Source organism: Zonotrichia albicollis, chromosome 24, assembly GCF_047830755.1.
Source record: "Zonotrichia albicollis isolate bZonAlb1 chromosome 24, bZonAlb1.hap1, whole genome shotgun sequence".
NCBI lineage: Eukaryota > Metazoa > Chordata > Aves > Passeriformes > Passerellidae > Zonotrichia > Zonotrichia albicollis.
Window position 1 is genome coordinate 1,255,728 of NC_133842.1, and position 15,909 is coordinate 1,271,636.

A 15,909-nucleotide genomic window follows, 5' to 3' on the forward strand; every position below is an offset into this window, starting at 1 on the left:
CACTCATTGCCCCGCCTACTTTTGCATAATTTAGCGTGCCGATCGTCAATTACCCCGCCCCTTTTGCCTTATTTAATCCTCGGCCTGGCTGTCAATCAATCGACTATTTCTCGGCTAATCACCCCTCGCCACGCCCCTTTCTTGATCAATTAATCCAATTATTAATCGATTATTCATTACCTAAACAATCATTCATTGCCACACGCCTTTTTAATCAATCAATCAATCAATCAATCACCCGCAGTCCTGTCAATCACCCATAGGAATCTTTTCTGTCAATCACAGGTTGCTACGCCCCTTTCGAATCAATTATTCAATCGATCAATCAATCAATCACAGCCCCGTCAATAACTATATCGCCTCATGCACCGCCTGTCAATCACAGATCGCCCCGCCCCTTCCCCTCACGCACCACCCGCCAGTCACCCTCAAGCCCCGCCCCTCTCCCATCACCCCCCGCGCGCGTCGCGTCCCTCCCCCTCTCCCTTCCCCCGCTCTCTCTGTGCCCCCTCCCCGCCGTTCCCCCCCTCCCCGCTCTCCCTTTCCGCCCGTTCCGCCCCTCACCGTTCCCCTCTCCCCCCGCTCTATTTTTTTCCCCGTTTTCCCCCATTTCTCCCCCACCATGTCCGAGTCCCTGGGCTGGTGCGTGGAGGCCGTGCGGGCCGCGGCCGAGCCGTCGCTGTCTCGGGCGCTGCTGGCGCTGCGGGCCCGGCACACGCGGCGGGCCGGGGGCCCCGCGCGGTTCCGGGAGCGAGGGGGGCTCGGGCCGCTGCTGGAGCTGGTGGGGCCCGAGAGGCCCCGGAGGGTGCTGGAGCTGGCGCTGAGCGTGCTCGGGAACTGCTGCACCGAGCCCGGCTGCCGGCGCCAGGCCCGGAGCCTCGGAGGGGTGCCGCGGCTGGGTGAGTCAGGGGGAAAAGTGGCGGGTATGAGGAAAAAAGTGTCAAGTGTGACGGGAAAAGTACCGGGAATGAGGAGAAAATGCCCGGTATGAGGGGAAAAGTGGCCGGGAATGAGGGGAAAATGTCCGGTGTGAGGGGAAAAGTGGCCGGGAATGAGGAGAAAATGTCCGGTGTGAGGGGAAAAGTGCCGAGAATGTGGGGAAAAGTGTCCGGAGTGAGGGGAAAAAGTGTCAGGAATGAGGAGAAAAGTGTCAGAAATGAAGGGAAAAGTGTCGGGTGTGAGGGGAAAAGTATGCAGTGTGAGGGAAAAAGTGTCGGGTGTGAGGGGGGAAGTGCCGAATGTGAGGAAATTGTGTCAAGTGTGAGGGAAAAGTGCCGGGAGTGAGGGAAAAAAGTGTCAGGTCTGAGGGGAAAAGTATCGAGAATGTGGAAAAAAGTTTCGGAAATGTGGAGAAAAGTGTCGGAAATGTGGAGAAAAGTGTCCGGTGTGAAGAAAAAAGTACCAGGAATGTGAGGAAAAGGGTCCGGTGTGAGGAGAAAATGTCCGGAGTGAGGGAAAAAGTGTCAAGTGTGAGGGGAAAAGTACCGGGAATGTGGAGAAAAAATGTCCAGGGTAAAGAAAAAAGTGCCGGGAATGAGAAGAAAAGTGCTAGGAATGTGAAATAATATCGGGAATGAGGGAAAAATGTACCGGCAATGTGGAGACAGGTGCCCGGTGTGAGGGGGAAAGGGCCGGCATGAGAGGAGATGGGTCAGGTGTGAGGGGAAAAATCTCAATTGTGAGGGAAAAATTACCGAAAATGTGGAGAAAAGTGTCGGGAATGTGGAGAAAAGCGTTGGAAATGTGGAGAAAAGCGTTGGAAATGTTGAGAAATGTGTTGGAAATGTTAAGAAATGTGTTGGGTGTGAGGGGAAAAATGCCGGGAATGAGGGGAGAGGGGCCTGAAATGTCGGGTGTGAGGGGAAAAGTGCCGGGAATGAGGGGAAAAGTGTCGGAAATGTGGAGAAAGGTGTTGGGAATGAGGAAAAAAGTGCCGGGAATGAGGAGAAAAGTGCTAAGAATGTGAAATAATATCGGAAATGAGGGAAAAACGTACCGGCAATGTGGAGACAGGTGCCCGGTGTGAGGGGAAAAGGGCCGGCATGAGAGGAGATGGGTCAGGTGTGAGGGGAAAAATCTCAATTGTGAGGGAAAAAGTACCGAAAACGTAGAGAAAAGTGTTGGGGATGTGGAGAAAAGTGTTGGGGATGTGGAGAAAAGCGTTGGAAATGTTAAGAAATATGTTGGGTGTGAGGCGAAAGTGCCGGGAATGAGGGGAGAGGGGCCTGAAATGTCGGGTGTGAGGGGAAAAGTGCTGGGAATGAGGGGAAAAGTGACAGAAATGTGGAGAAAAGTGTCCAGTGTGGCAAAAAAGTGTCCGGAATTAGAAGAAAAGTGTTAGGAATGTGAAAATAATAACGGGAATTAGAGAAAAATGGACCGGCATTGTGGAGAAAAGTGCCCGGTGTGAGGGGGAGAGGGCCGGGGTGAGAGAGTGTGAGGGAAAAATATCGGGTGTGAGGGAAAAAATACCGGGAATGTGGAAAAAAATACCCGGAATGAGGGGAAAAGTGTCGAAAATGTGGAGAAAAGTGTCCGGTGTGAGGAAAAAAGTGCCGGGAATGGGAAAAAAGTGTTGGGAATGAGGAAAAAAAGTGTCGTGAGTGAGGGAAAATGTCGGGTGTGAGGGGAAAAGGGCCGGGAATGAGGGGGAAAGTGTCGGAAATGTGGAAAAAAGTGTCAGAAATGTGGAAAAAAGTGTCGGAAATGTGGAGAAAATACCGGGAATAAGGAGAAAAGTGTTGGAAATATTGAGAAATCTCTTGGGTGTGAGGAGAAAAGTGTCAGAAATGAGGAAAAAATATCGGGAATGAGAGAAAATATCGGGAATGAGAGAAGCGGGCCAAGGGCCGGGTGTGAGGGGAAAAATGTCCGGAATGTGGAAAAAATATCAGAAATGTGGGAAAATATGAGAAATGTGAAAAAAATATTGGGGTTAAGGGGGAAATATGGAGTGTGAGGGGAAAATTGTCGGGAATGTGGGAAAATATGAGAAATGTGAAAAAAAATATTGGGATTAAGGGGGAAATATGGAGTGTGAGGGGAAAATGGTTGGGAATGTGGGGAAAATATGAGAAATGTGAGAAAAATATTGGGATTAAGGGGAAATATGGAGTGTGAGGGGAAAATTGTCGGGAATGTGGGGAAATATGAGAAATGTGAAAAAAATATTGGAATTAAGGGGGAAATTGTCGGGAATGTGGGAAAAATATTGGGATTAAGGGGGAAATATGGAGTGTGAGTGAGGGGAAAATTGTCGGGAATGTGGGAAAATATCAGAAATGTGAAAAAAAATATTGAAATTAAGGGGGAAATATGGAGTGTGAGGGGAAAGTTGTTGGGAATGTGGGAAAATATGAGAAATGTGAAAAAAATATTGGGATTAAGGGGGAAATATGGAGTGTGAGGGGAAAATTGTCGGGAATGTGGGAAAATATGAGAAATGTGAAAAAAATATTGGAATTAAGAGGGGAAATATGGAGTGTGAGGGGGAAATATTCGGGAATGTGGGAAAATGTCAGAAATGTGAGAAAAATATTGGGATTAAGGGGGAAATATGGAGTGTGAGGGGAAAATTGTCGGGAATGTGGGAAAATATCAGAAATGTGAGAAAAAATATTGGAATTAAGGGGGAAATATGGAGTGTGAGGGGGAAAATTGTCGGGAATGTGGGAAAATATCAGAAATGTGAAAAAAATATTGGAATTAAGGGGGAAATATGGAGTGTGAGGGGAAAATTGTCGGGAATGTGGGAAAATATGATAAATGTGAGAAAAATATTGGGATTAAGGGGGAAATATGGAGTGTGAGGGGAAAAGTGCTGGGTGTGTCCTTTGGCCACAGTGCCCATCCTGGCCTGGATTTCTGTCCGTGTGTCCGTCCCAATGTCCGTGTGTCCATCGTGACCTTTGCCCTCTGTGCCAGTGTCCATCCTGTCCGTGCCCGGTGTCCCCGAGAGCGTTGGCAACCGCGTCGCCCGGACCTTGGCCAACCTGGCCCTGGAGCCCGATGGGGCACGAGATGTGCTGGAGGCCGGTGAGGAGAAAATGATAAAATTTGGGGGGAAAAAATGGAAATTTTTGGGGATTTTTTGGGATTTTTTTGGGGAAAATTGGGGATTTTTTGGGGAATTTATTGGGGATTTTTTGGGATTTTTTTGTGGAATTTTTGGGGGGTATTTGGGGGGAAATTGGGGATTTTTGGGGGATTTTTTTGAGGGTATTTAGGGGAAAATTGGGGATTTTTTTGGGGAATTTTTTGAGGGTATTTGGGGGAAAATTGGGGATTTTTTGGGGATTTTTTGGGATTGTTTTTGGGAATTTTTGGGGGATATTTGGGGGAAAATTGGGGATTTTTTGAGGATTTATTGGGGATTTTCTGGGATTTTTTTGGGGAATTTTTTGGGGGGTATTTTGGGGGAAAATTGGGGATTTTTTTGGGATTTTTTAGCATTTTTTTTGGGGAATTTTTGGGGGTATTTGGGGGAAAATTGGGGATTTTTGGGGATTTTTTTGGGGAATTTTTGGGGGATATTTGGGGAAAATTGGGGATTTTTGGGAATTTTTTTTTTAATTTTTGGGGGGTATTTGGGGGAAAATTGGGGATTTTTGGGGGATTTTTTTGTGGAATTTTTTGGGGGTATTTGGGGGAAATTGGGGATTTTTTGGGAAAAATTGGGGATTTTTTTGGGGATTTTTTTGGGGGTATTTGGGGGAAAATTGGGGATGTTTTGGGGATTTTTTTGGGGAATTTTTTGGGAGGTATTTGGGGGGAAAATTGGGGATTTTTTGGGGATTTTTTTGGGGATTTTTTGGGATTTTTTGGGGAATTTTTGGGGGTATTTGGGGGAAAATTGGGGATTTTTTGGAATTTTTTTTGGGGAATTTTTGGGGGGTATTTGGGGGGAAAATTGGGGATTTTTTGAGGATTTATTGGGGATTTTTTGGGATTTTTATGGGGAATTTTTTGGGGGGTATTTGGGGGAAAATTGGGGATTTTTTGGGGATTTTTGTGGGGATTTATTGGGAATTTTGGGGGGTATTTGGGGGAAAATCGGGGATTTTTTGGGATTTTTTTTGGGGGAATTTTTGGGGGGTATTTGGGGGGGAAATTGGGGATTTTTTGGGATTTATTGGGAATTTTGGGGAGTATTTGGGGGAAAATTGGGGATTTTTGGGGGATTTTTTTGGGGAATTTTTGAGGGTATTTGGGTGAAAATTGGGGATTTTTGGGATTTTTTGGGGGGAAATTGGGGATTTTTTGGGGATTTTTTGGATTTTTTTGGGGAATTTTTTGAGGGTATTTGGGGGGAATTGGGGATTTTGGGGGATTTTTTGGGGAATTTTTTGAGGGTATTTGGGGGGAAATTGGGGGATTTTTTGGGATTTTTTTGGGGAATTTTTGAGGGTATTTGGGGGGAAAATTGGGGATTTTTTGGGATTTTTTGGGATTTTTTGGGGAATTTTTGGGGGGTATTTGGGGGGAAATTGAGGATTTTTTGGGGATCTTTTGGGGATTTTTTGGGGGGAAAATTGGGGATTTTTTGGGGGATTTTTTGAGGGTATTTGTGGGAAAATTGGGGATTTTTTTGGGATTTTTGGGTTTTTTTGGGGGGGTGTTTGGGGGAAATTGGGGATTTTTTGAGGATTTTTTGGGATTTTTTTGGGATTTTTTTGGGGGGTATTTTGGGGGAAAAATTGGGGATTTTTGGGATTTTTTTGGGGGAATTTTTTGAGGGGTATTTGGGGGGTATTTGGGAGGAAATTGGGGATTTTTTGGGATTTTTTTGGGGAATTTTTTGGGGGTATTTGGGGGGAAATTGGGGATTTTTTGGGATTTTTTGGGAATTTTTGGGGGGTATTTTGGGGGAAAATTGGGGATTTTTTTGGATTTTTTTGGGAATTTTGGGGGGTATTTGAGGGGAAATTGGGGATTTTTTGGGGATTTTTTGGGATTTTTTGGGGGAATTTTTGGGGGTATTTGGGGGAAATTGGGGATTTTTGGGGGATTTTTTGGGGGGATTTATTGGGAATTTTGGGGTTTTTTTTTTTGGGGGAATTTTTTTTGGGAAATTTTGGGAAATTTGGAGGGAAATTTTGAGAGCAATTTTGTGGGCAATTCGAGAAATTGGGAGGGGAAGTTTGAGGGGATTTTGGAGTGAATTTTGGGACTGATTTGATGGAATTTTGGGAAGTTCAGGCAGGAATTTAAGGGGAATTTTGGGGTGATTTGAGGGAATTTTGAGGGAATTTTGGGGAGAATTTGAGGGAATTTTGGGAAGTTCAGGGAGGAATTTATGGGAATTTTGGGTGGTGATTTGTGGGAATTTTGGGGGAGAATTTGAGGGAATTTTGGGACTGATTTGATGGAATTCTGGGAAGTTCAGGGAGGAATTTAAGGGGAATTTTGGGACTGATTTGGGGGGAATTTTGGGTGGGAAATGAGGGAATTCTGGAAGTTCAGGGAATTTTGGGGTGATTTGAGGGAATTTTGGGGGCAATTTTGGGACTGATTTGGGGGAATTTTGGGAACTTTGAGGGGGTAATTTGACGGCGATTTTCCGCCATTTTTGAGGCAATTTGTTGGAAATTTTGGGACTGATTTGATGGAATTTTGGGAAGTTCAGGGAGGAATTTAAGGAGAATTTTGGGGGTGATTTGGGGGAATTTTGGGGGAGAATTTGAGGGAATTTTGGGACTGATTTGATGGAATTCTGGGAAGTTCAGGGAGGAATTTAAGGGGAATTTTGGGACTGATTTGGGGGGAATTTTGGGTGGGAAATGAGGGAATTCTGGGAAGTTCAGGGGAATTTTGGGGGTGATTTGAGGGAATTTTGGGGGCAATTTTGGGACTGATTTGGGGGAATTTTGCCAACTTTGAGTGGCTAATTTGACGGCGATTTTCCGCCATTTTTGAGGCAATTTGATGTGAATTTTCCGCATAATCCCACCCTCAATTTTCCCCATTTTGTCCCATTTTTTTCCCTCTCTCCCCCTTTCCAATTTAACCCCTCAGGCGCCGCTCCGGGAAATGAGGGAATTTTGGGAAATTCAGGGGGAAATTAAGGGAACTTTTAGGGTGATTTGAGGGAATTTTGGGACTGATTTGGGGGAATTTTGCGAACTTTGAGGGGGTCGTTTGACGGCGATTTTCCGCCATTTTTGAGGTAATTTGGGGGGAAATTTAGGGGGAAATTTAGGGTGAATTGTGGAGGTGATTTGAGGGAATTTTGGGTGAATTTTGGGGGAATTTTGTGGGAAATTTTGAGACTGATTTGATGGAATTTTGGAAGTTCAGGGCGGAATTTAAGGAGAATTTTGGGGGTGATTTGAGGGAATTTTGGGGAGAATTTGTTGGAAATTTTGGGACTGATTTGATGGAATTTTGGGAAGTTCAGGGAGGAATTTAAGGGGAATTTTGGGACTGATTTGGGGGAATTTTGGGTGGGAAATGAGGGAATTCTGGGAAGTTCAGGGGAATTTTGGGGTGATTTGTGGAATTTTGAGGGAATTTTGGGACTGATTTGTGGGAATTTTGCCAACTTTGAGTGGGTCATTTGACGGCGATTTTCCGCCATTTTGAGGCAATTTGATGTGAATTTTCCGCATAATCCCACCCTCAATTTTCCCCATTTTGTGCCATTTTTTCCCCTCTCTCCCCCTTTCCAATTTAACCCCTCAGGCGCCGCTCCGGGAAATGAGGGAATTTTGGGAAATTCAGGGGGAAATTTAAGGGGAATTTTTGGGGTGATTTGAGGGAATTTTGGGACTGATTTGGGGGAATTTTGGGAAGTTCAGGGAGGAACTTAACGGGAATTTTGGGGGTGATTTGTGGGAATTTTGAGGGAATTTTGGGGAGAATTTGAGGGAATTTTGGCTGAGAATTGAGGGAATTTTGGGAGTGATTTGGGGCAATTTTTGGAATTTCAGGGGGGAATTTGGAGGCAATTTTGGGGGAACTTTAGGAATGATTTGAGGAAATTTTTGGGGGCAATTTGGGACTGATTTGGGGGAATTTTGGGAACTTTGAGGGGGTAATTTGACGCCGATTTTCCGCCATTTTGGAGGCAATTTGTGGGAAATTTTGGACCGATTTGATGGAATTTTGGGAAGTTCAGGGAGGAATTTAAGGGGAATTTTGGGAGTGATTTGAGGGAATTTTGGGGGAGAATTTGAGAGAATTTTGGGGACGATTTGATGGAATTTTGGGGGCAATTTTGGGAAATTTGGAGGGAAATTTTGCAGGCAATTTTGCAGGCAATTTCGAGAACTTGGGAGGGAAATTTGAGGGGATTTTGAGGAGAGGGAATTTTGGGACTGGTTTGAGGGAATTTTGGGGGAGAATTTGAGGGAATTTTGGGACTGAGTTGGGGGAATTTTGGGAAGTTCAGGGAGGAATTTAAGAGGAACTTTTAGGGTGATTTGAGGGAATTTTGGGACTGATTTGGGGGAATTTTGGGAAGTTCAGGGAGGAATTTAAGGGGAATTTTGGGGGTGATTTGAGGGAATTTTGGGGGCAATTTTGTGACTGATTTGTGGGAATTTTGGGAACTTTGAGTGGGTCATTTGACGGCGATTTTCCGCCATTTTTGAGGCAATTTGATGTGAATTTTCTGCATAATCCCACCCTCAATTTTCCCCATTTTCTGCCATTTTTTTCCCTCTCTCCCCCTTCCCAATTTAACCCCTCAGGCACCGCTCCGGGAAATGAGGGAATTTTGGAAATTCAGGGGGAAACTAAGGGGAACTTTTAGGGTGATTTGAGGGAATTTTGGGAAATTCAGGGGGAATTTAAGGGGAACTTTTAGGGTGATTTGAGGGAATTTTGGGGAGAATTTGAGGGAATTTTGGGAAGTTCAGGGAGGAATTTAAGGAGAATTTTTGGGGTGATTTGAGGGAATTTTGGGGAGAATTTGATGGAATTTTGGGACTGATTTGATGGAATTTTGGGAAGTTGAGGGAGGAATTTAAGGGGAATTTTGGGAGTGATTTGAGGGAATTTTGAGGAATTTTTGGGGGAGAATTTGAGGGAATTTTGGGACTGATTTGGGGGAATTTTGGGAACTTTGAGTGGGCCATTTGACGGCGATTTTCCGCCATTTTTGAGGCAATTTGATGTGAATTTTCCGCATAATCCCACCCTCAATTTCACCCATTTTCTGCCATTTTTCCCTCTCTAATCCTTTTTAAATTTAACCCCTCAGGCGCCGCTCCGCTCCTCATCACCCTCACCACCACCTGCAGCACCCATGGGTGCCTCCTCAGCGCCGCCCGCTCCCTCCGCATCCTCAGCACCCCCTGCCCACCCCTCCTGTCCCTCGCTGACCGCGTCCGAGCGGCCGCAGCGCTCTCCGGCCGCTTGACCACCCTTCCTCCCACTGACCCCGCATGTCCGGCACTGACCAGAGCCCTCCACGCCCTGCTGGTCACTCCTGGCTCATCCACCGTGGCTCAAGCGGTCACTGCGGCCATTCCTGTGCTGGTCAGTCTGGCCGGACGGCCTGGGCTGGACATTGGGGGTTCGGCCATGGCGGCGTTGGCAGCGCTGAGTGGACAGGGGGGGCTGCGGCCGCAATTGGGGGCGGCCGGAGCGGTGGAAGCGGCCATAGGGGCGGTGAGGAGGGGGCTGGGCATGGGAAATGGGGAGGGGGAGGTGGGGGAGATGGGGGAGGGGGGGGGGAAATGTGAATTGGGGGGGGGTCGTAAATTTGGGGCTGGGGGTGGTGAATGTGGGGCTGATGGGAAATTGGGTGGGGGTCGTAAATTTGGGGGTGAGAGGTGGGAAATTGGGGATTGGGGGTATGAAATTGGGGATGGGGGTCCCAAATTTGAGGGTGAGGGTCCTAAATATGGGGCCGATGGTAAATTGGGTGGGGGTCCTAAATTTGGGGAAATTGGGGATTGGGGGTGTGAAATTGGGGAGGGGGAAATTGGGGAGTGGGGATATGAAATTGGGGGTGAGGGTCCTAAATTTGGGGCTGATGGTAAATTGGGTGGGGGTCCCAAATTTGGGAGTCACAAATTGGGTGGGGGTCCCAAATTTGGGGGTGAGAGGTGGGAAATTGGGGATGGGGGCTGTGAAATTGGGGAGGGGGGGTGTGAAATTGGGGGTGAGCTTGAATTGGGTGAGGGTCCCAAATTTGGGGGTGAGGGTGGTGAATGTGGGGCTGATGGTAAATTGGGTGGGGGTCCCAAATTTGGGGCTGATGGTAAATTGAGTGGGGGTCCCAAATTTGGGGGTGGGGCATGGGAAATTGGGGAGGGGGAGTATGAAATTGGGGAGGGGGAAATTTGGGCTGGGGGTGGTGAATGTGAGAGGAATTCTAAATTGGGTGGGGGTCCCAAATTTGGAGGTGAGGGGTGTGAAATTGGGGGTGAGGGTCCTAACTTTGAGGGCAATTCTAAATTGAGTGGGGGTCCCAAATTTAGGGCTGATGATAAATTGGGTGGGGGTCCCAAATTTGGAGGTGAGGGGTGTGAAATTGGGGGTGAGGGTCCTAACTTTGAGGGCAATTCTAAATTGGGTGGGGGTCCCAAATTTGGGGAAATTGGGGATTGGGGGTGTGAAATTAGGGGTGAGCTTGAATTGGGTGAGGGTCCCAAATTTGGGGGTGAGGGGTGTGAAAATGGGGGTGGGGGTCCTAAATTTGAGGGCAAACATAAATTGGGTGGGGGTCCCAAATTTGGGGCTGATCATAAATTGGGTGGGGGTCCCAAATTTGGGGCTGATCATAAATTGGGTGGGGGTCCCAAATTTGGGGCTGGGGGTGGTGAATGTGACAGGAATTCTAAATTGGGTGGGGGTCATAAATTTGGGGGTGAGGGGTGTGAAATTGGGGGTGGGGGTCCTAAATTTGGGGCTGATGGTAAATTGGGTGAGGGTCCTAAATTTGAGGCCAAACATAAATTGGGTAGGGGTCCCAAATTTGGGGGTGAGGGTCCTAAATATGGGGCCGATTGTAAATTGGGTGGGGGTCCCAAATTTGGGGATGGGGGGTGTGAAATTGGGGGTGAGGGTCCTAAATTTGGGAGTCACAAATTGGGTGGGGGTCCTAAATTTGGGAGTGATTCTGAATTGGGTGAGGGTCCTAAATTTGAGGCCAAACATAAATTGGGTGGGGGTCCCAAATTTGGGGAAGGGGGCCATGAAATTGGGGCTGGGGGTCTGAAATTTGGGTCTGATGGTAAATTGGGTGGGGGTCCCAGATTTGGGGGTGAGGGGTACAAACTCAAGGGTGGTTCTAATTTGGGTGAGGGTCCCAAATGTGGGAGTGGGGGTCCCAAATTGAGTGGGGGTCCCAAATTGGGTGAGGGTCCCAATGTGAGCTATGACCCCAAATTGAGTGGGGGTCCCAAATTGGAGGGTGGGGGTCTCAAATTGAGAGGGGGTCACAAATTGGGTGGGGGGTCTCAAATTAAGGGTGGGGATCCCAAATTGAGTGGGGGTCCCCACTTGAATGGGGGTCCCCAATTTGGGTCTGGGGGTCCCACATTAGGTGAAAACCCCAAATTTAAGGGTGGGGGTCCCAAATTTGGGTCTGGGGGTCCCAAATCCAGGACCAAGGATCCCAAATTTGGGTCTGGGGGTTCTGAATTAGGTGAAAATCCCAGATTTGGGTCTGGGGGTTCCCAATTTGAGTCTGGGGTCTCCACCCCCCAATTTGAGCCTGGGGGTCCCGAATCAGACAAAACCCCCAAATTTGGGTCTGGGGGTTCCCAATTGAAATCTCAGGGTTCCCAATTTGAGTCTGGGGTCTCCTGTCCCCAATTTGAGTCTGGGGTCTGCAGCCCCCAATTCGGGTCTGGGGTCTGCAGCCCCCAATTTGGGTCTGGGGTCTCCTCTCCTCAATTTGGGTCTGGGGGTTCCCAATTTGAATCTAAGGGTTCCCCATTTGAGTCTGGGGGTTCCCGATTTGGGTCTGGGGTCTCCTCTCCCCAATCCGGGTCTGGGGTCCGCACCCCCCAATTTGGGTCTGGGGGTTCCCAATTTGAGTCTGGGGGTCCCAAATCAGACAAAACCCCCAAAATTGGGTCTGGGGGTTCCCGATTTGGGTCTGGGGGTTCCCAATTTGAGTCTGGGGGTCCCAAATCAGACAAAACCCCCAAATTTGGGTCTGGGGGTTCCCGATTTGGGTCTGGGGTCCGCAGCGCGCACTTCGAGGCGGGCGCGCATGCGCTGTGCCTGCTGTGTCGCGAGGCCGTCAACCGAGGGCGCGTGCGCCGCTCGGGGGGCCTGCCCGCCCTGCTGGCGCTGCTGCGCGAGCCGCGCTCCTCCCCGCGCATGCGCCGCGCCGCCCTGCTGGCCCTCAGCGCCTTCGCCTGGGACCCGCCCGCCCTGCGGGTGATTGACAGGCGGGGGGCGGTGCCGCTGCTGGCGCGCGCCCTGCGCGCAGGCCACGCCCCCAATCGCGCCGGGGGGGGGCGGCAGGAGGAGGAGGAGGAGGAGGAGGAGGAGGAGGAGGAAGAGAGAGAGGAGAAGGAGGCGGCGTCGGCGGATTGGCCGCGGGAATTGGGGCTGGGGGCTGCCAAGGAGGCGGCGGCGGGCAGCTACAGGGGGCTCAGGTGAGTGGGGAGGGGTCCTGGGATATTGGGGAGGGGGCTTTGGGGGAGTTTGAGGGGGTTTTGTGGGGCTTTTGGGGGATTTGGGATTTTGGGGAGGGGTCTCAGGGGGATTTTAGGGGGTTTAGATGGGATTTGGGATATTGGGGAGGGGTCTCAAAGGGAATTTTGGGGGATTTTGAGGGGTTTTGCGAGGCTTTGAGGGGATTTTGGGGGATTTGGGATATTGGGGAGGGGTTTTTGGGGGGTTTGCAATATTGGGGAGGGGTCTCAAGGGGATTTGGGATATTGGGGAGGGGTCTTAAGATTTTGGGGTTACTTAAGGGGAATTTTTTTGGGTGATTTTGAGGTTATTTAATTGAAATTTTGGGGTTTTTTAATGGGACTTTTGGGGTTATTTAAGGCGAATTTTTGGGGTTACTTAATGGAATTTTTGGGGTTATTTAAGGGAATTTTTGGGGTTATTTAAGGGAATTTTGGGGGTTATTTAATGGAATTTTTGGGGTTCTTTTGGGGTTATTTCAAGGGATTTTTGGGGTGATTTTGGGGTTATTTAAGGGAACTTTTGGGGATTTTTTTAAGTTATTTAAGGGGATTTGGAGCTAATTTTAGAGGAATTTTTGGGGTTATTTAAGGAAATGTTTGGGGTTATTTAAGGAAATTTTGAGGTTATTTTGGGGTTATTTAAGGGATTTTTTGGAGTTATTTAAGGGAATTTTTGGGGTGATTTTGGGGTTACTTAATGGAATTTTTGGGGTTATTTAAGGCGAATTTTTGGGGTTATTTAAGGGAATTTTTGGAGTTATTTAAGGGATTTTTTGGGGTTTTTAAGGGATTTTTCTGGGTTATTTAAGGGAATTTTTGGTGTGATTTTGTGGTTATTTAAGGGAATTTTTGGGGTTATTTAAGGGGATTTTTGGGGTTATTTAAGAGGATTTTTGGGGATTTTTTTAGGTCTTTTGAGGGAATTTTGAGCTAATTTTAGAGGAATTTTTGGGGTTATTTAAGGAAATGTTTGGGGTTATTTAAGGAAATTTTTGAGGTTATTTTGGGGTTACTTAAGGGAATTTTTGGGGTTATTTAAGGGAATTTTTGGTGTGATTTTGTGGTTATTTAAGGGAATTTTTGGGGTTATTTCAAGGGATTTTTGAGGTTATTTAATTGAAATTTTGGGGTTATTTAAGGAATTTTTTGGGGTTATTTAAGGCGAATTTTTGGGGTTATTTAAGGCGAATTTTTGGGGTTATTTAAGGGAATTTTGGGGTTATTTAAGGGGAGTTTTGTATGTATTTTAGATAATTAAAGGAGAATTTTTGGGGTTATTTAAGGGAATTTTTGGGGTTATTTAATGGAATTTTTTGGGGTTATTTAAGGGAATTTTGGGAGTTAATTAAGGGAATTTTTGGGGTTATTTAAGGGAATTTTGGGGGTTATTTAAGGGGAGTTTTGTATGTACTTTAGATTATTAAAGGGGAGTTTTTGGGTTATTTAAGGGAATTTTTGGGGTGATTTTGGGGTTATTTAATGGAATTTCTTGGGTTACTTCAGGAAATTTTTGGGACTCATTGAAATGGCTTTTTATGGGAATTTTTTAATATCATTTTAGGCTCATTTAACACAATTTTAGCTTTTTTTTTTATATTTTCTCACCGTTTAACCCCTTCCCTCCCACACAGGACCTGGCTCAGCAGCACCGGGGTTGAGCCCCGCCCCCCTTCACCGCTGGCCACGCCCCTCGACTCCGCCCCCTTAGCAGAACCCCGCCCCTCCAAGCCCCGCCCTCCCTCGCTGCTCTCATTGGCTCTCCCCCCAATCCCCGCCCTCCTGACGGAGCCCCGCCCCCCTGAGGCTCCAGCCCTGCTCCTATTGGAGCGTTTGGCGCTGCCGCCCCGCCCCTCCCCGGCTCTCCCCTCCCCTCCCGTGCTCGCCGCCATCTTGGCTTACCTGACGGGGGCTCCGCGTCCCTCCCCCCGCGCCCCCCGCCTGCTGCAGCTTTTGGTGCAAAACCCGCAAATTTTGGGGCTCCTGGTTCGGGGGTTCGGCCCCTCCCTCATCCACTGCTGGCTCGTGCTGGGGGTGCGGCCCCGAGCGTGGGCGGGGGGCGCGGGGAGGGACCCCGGCCCCGAAATGGCGCCCGAGAGGAGGGAGAGGCTGAGAGAGCTCGGTGAGTTTGGCGGGAAAATGGGTAAATGGGGGGAAGATGGGGGGAAAAATGGGATTTAAGGTGGATTTTGAGGGGAAATTGGGTGGGTTTTGGGAGTTTGGGGGGGAAATTAAGGGGATTTGGGGGGAAAAAATTGGATTTTGGGGGGTTTGGGGTGGATTTTGAGGGGAAATTGGGGGGATTTGGGGGGAAAATTGGGAGTTTGGGGGAAATTGGGGGAAAAATTGGGATTTTGGGGGGTTTGAGGTGGATTTTGAGGGGAAATTGGGGGGGTTTGGGGGGAAAAATGGGATATTGGGGAAAAAATGGGGATTTTGGGGAATCTGGGGTGGATTTTGAGGGTTTGGGGGAAAATTTGGGGATTTTGGGGGGTTTGAGGTGGATTTTGAGGGGAAATTGGGGGGGTTTGGGGGGAAAAATGGGGAAATTGAGGGGAAAATGGGGAAATTGGGGGAAAAATGGGGATTTTGGGGGGTTTGAGGTGGATTTTGAGGGGAAATTGGGGGTGTTTGGGGGGAAAAATGGGATATTGGGGGAAAAAATGGGGATTTTGGGGAATTTGAGGTGGATTTAGAGAGGTTTGGGGGGAAATTTTGGGGGGATTTGGGGTGAAATTGGGGATTTTGGGTGGGTTTGGGTGGAAATTTGGGATAAAAATGGGAATTGGGGGAAATGTTGGGATTTTGGGGGGTATTGGGGAAGAATTGGGGAGGTTTTGGGGAAAATTGAGGGTTTTGAGAGGAATTTTGGGGGGAAATTTGGGGGAAAAAATGGGAACTTGAGGGAGATTTTGGGGGAAAATTGGGGATTTTGGGGGAATATTGGGGAATTTGAGGGATGTGGGGGTTTTGGGGAAAATGAGATTTTGGGGGGAAAATAGGGGAAATTTTTTTGGGCTAAAATGTGATTTTGAGGGGAAAATTGGGAATTTGGGGGATTTTGTGGAACATCGGGGAGATTTTAGGGGACAATCTCAGGAAAAATGGGATTTTGGGGGGAATTTGGGAAAAATTGGGGGATTTGTGGAAATTTTGGGGAGGGATTTGGTGTAAAAATTTTATTTTTGGGGCTGATTTTTCGTGAATTTCTCGCAATTCTCACAAATTTTGGGGGATTTTTTTGGGGTTTTTTATTCTGGGGGGGTTTGGGACCATCCCAAAACACCTTGGGGGGTTCCAGGCTAATTTA

General features: G+C 47.8%; 2 protein-coding genes across 2 annotated transcripts; both read left to right on the top strand.

Moving 5' to 3' along the window:
- Positions 1 to 507: 507 nt before the first annotated feature.
- Positions 508 to 9,836, top strand: LOC141731628 (armadillo repeat-containing protein 5-like). Its single transcript, XM_074558042.1, has 4 exons — positions 508 to 899; positions 3,925 to 4,035; positions 9,203 to 9,682; positions 9,832 to 9,836. Exons 1-4 carry the CDS (start codon positions 623 to 625, stop codon positions 9,834 to 9,836), a joined length of 873 nt encoding a protein of 290 aa, XP_074414143.1. The 5' UTR covers positions 508 to 622.
- A 1,353-nt stretch (positions 9,837 to 11,189) lies between these two features.
- On the top strand, positions 11,190 to 14,780 carry LOC141731629 (armadillo repeat-containing protein 5-like). Its single transcript, XM_074558043.1, has 2 exons — positions 11,190 to 12,560; positions 14,234 to 14,780. The coding sequence occupies exons 1-2, from the start codon at positions 12,280 to 12,282 to the stop codon at positions 14,778 to 14,780; spliced, it is 828 nt and encodes a 275-aa protein (XP_074414144.1). The 5' UTR covers positions 11,190 to 12,279.
- Positions 14,781 to 15,909: the final 1,129 nt, after the last annotated feature.

Coding starts and splice junctions, on each gene's coding strand:
- LOC141731629 (XM_074558043.1), top strand. CDS start 12,280: ATGCGCCGCGCCGCCCTGCTGGCCCTCAGCGCCTTCGCCTGGGACCCG. Junction 12,561..14,233: donor GGCAGCTACAGGGGGCTCAG/GTGAGTGGGGAG, acceptor CCTCCCACACAG/GACCTGGCTCAGCAGCACCG.
- LOC141731628 (XM_074558042.1), top strand. CDS start 623: ATGTCCGAGTCCCTGGGCTGGTGCGTGGAGGCCGTGCGGGCCGCGGCC. Junction 900..3,924: donor CGGAGGGGTGCCGCGGCTGG/GTGAGTCAGGGG, acceptor CCTCTGTGCCAG/TGTCCATCCTGTCCGTGCCC. Junction 4,036..9,202: donor ACGAGATGTGCTGGAGGCCG/GTGAGGAGAAAA, acceptor TTAACCCCTCAG/GCGCCGCTCCGCTCCTCATC.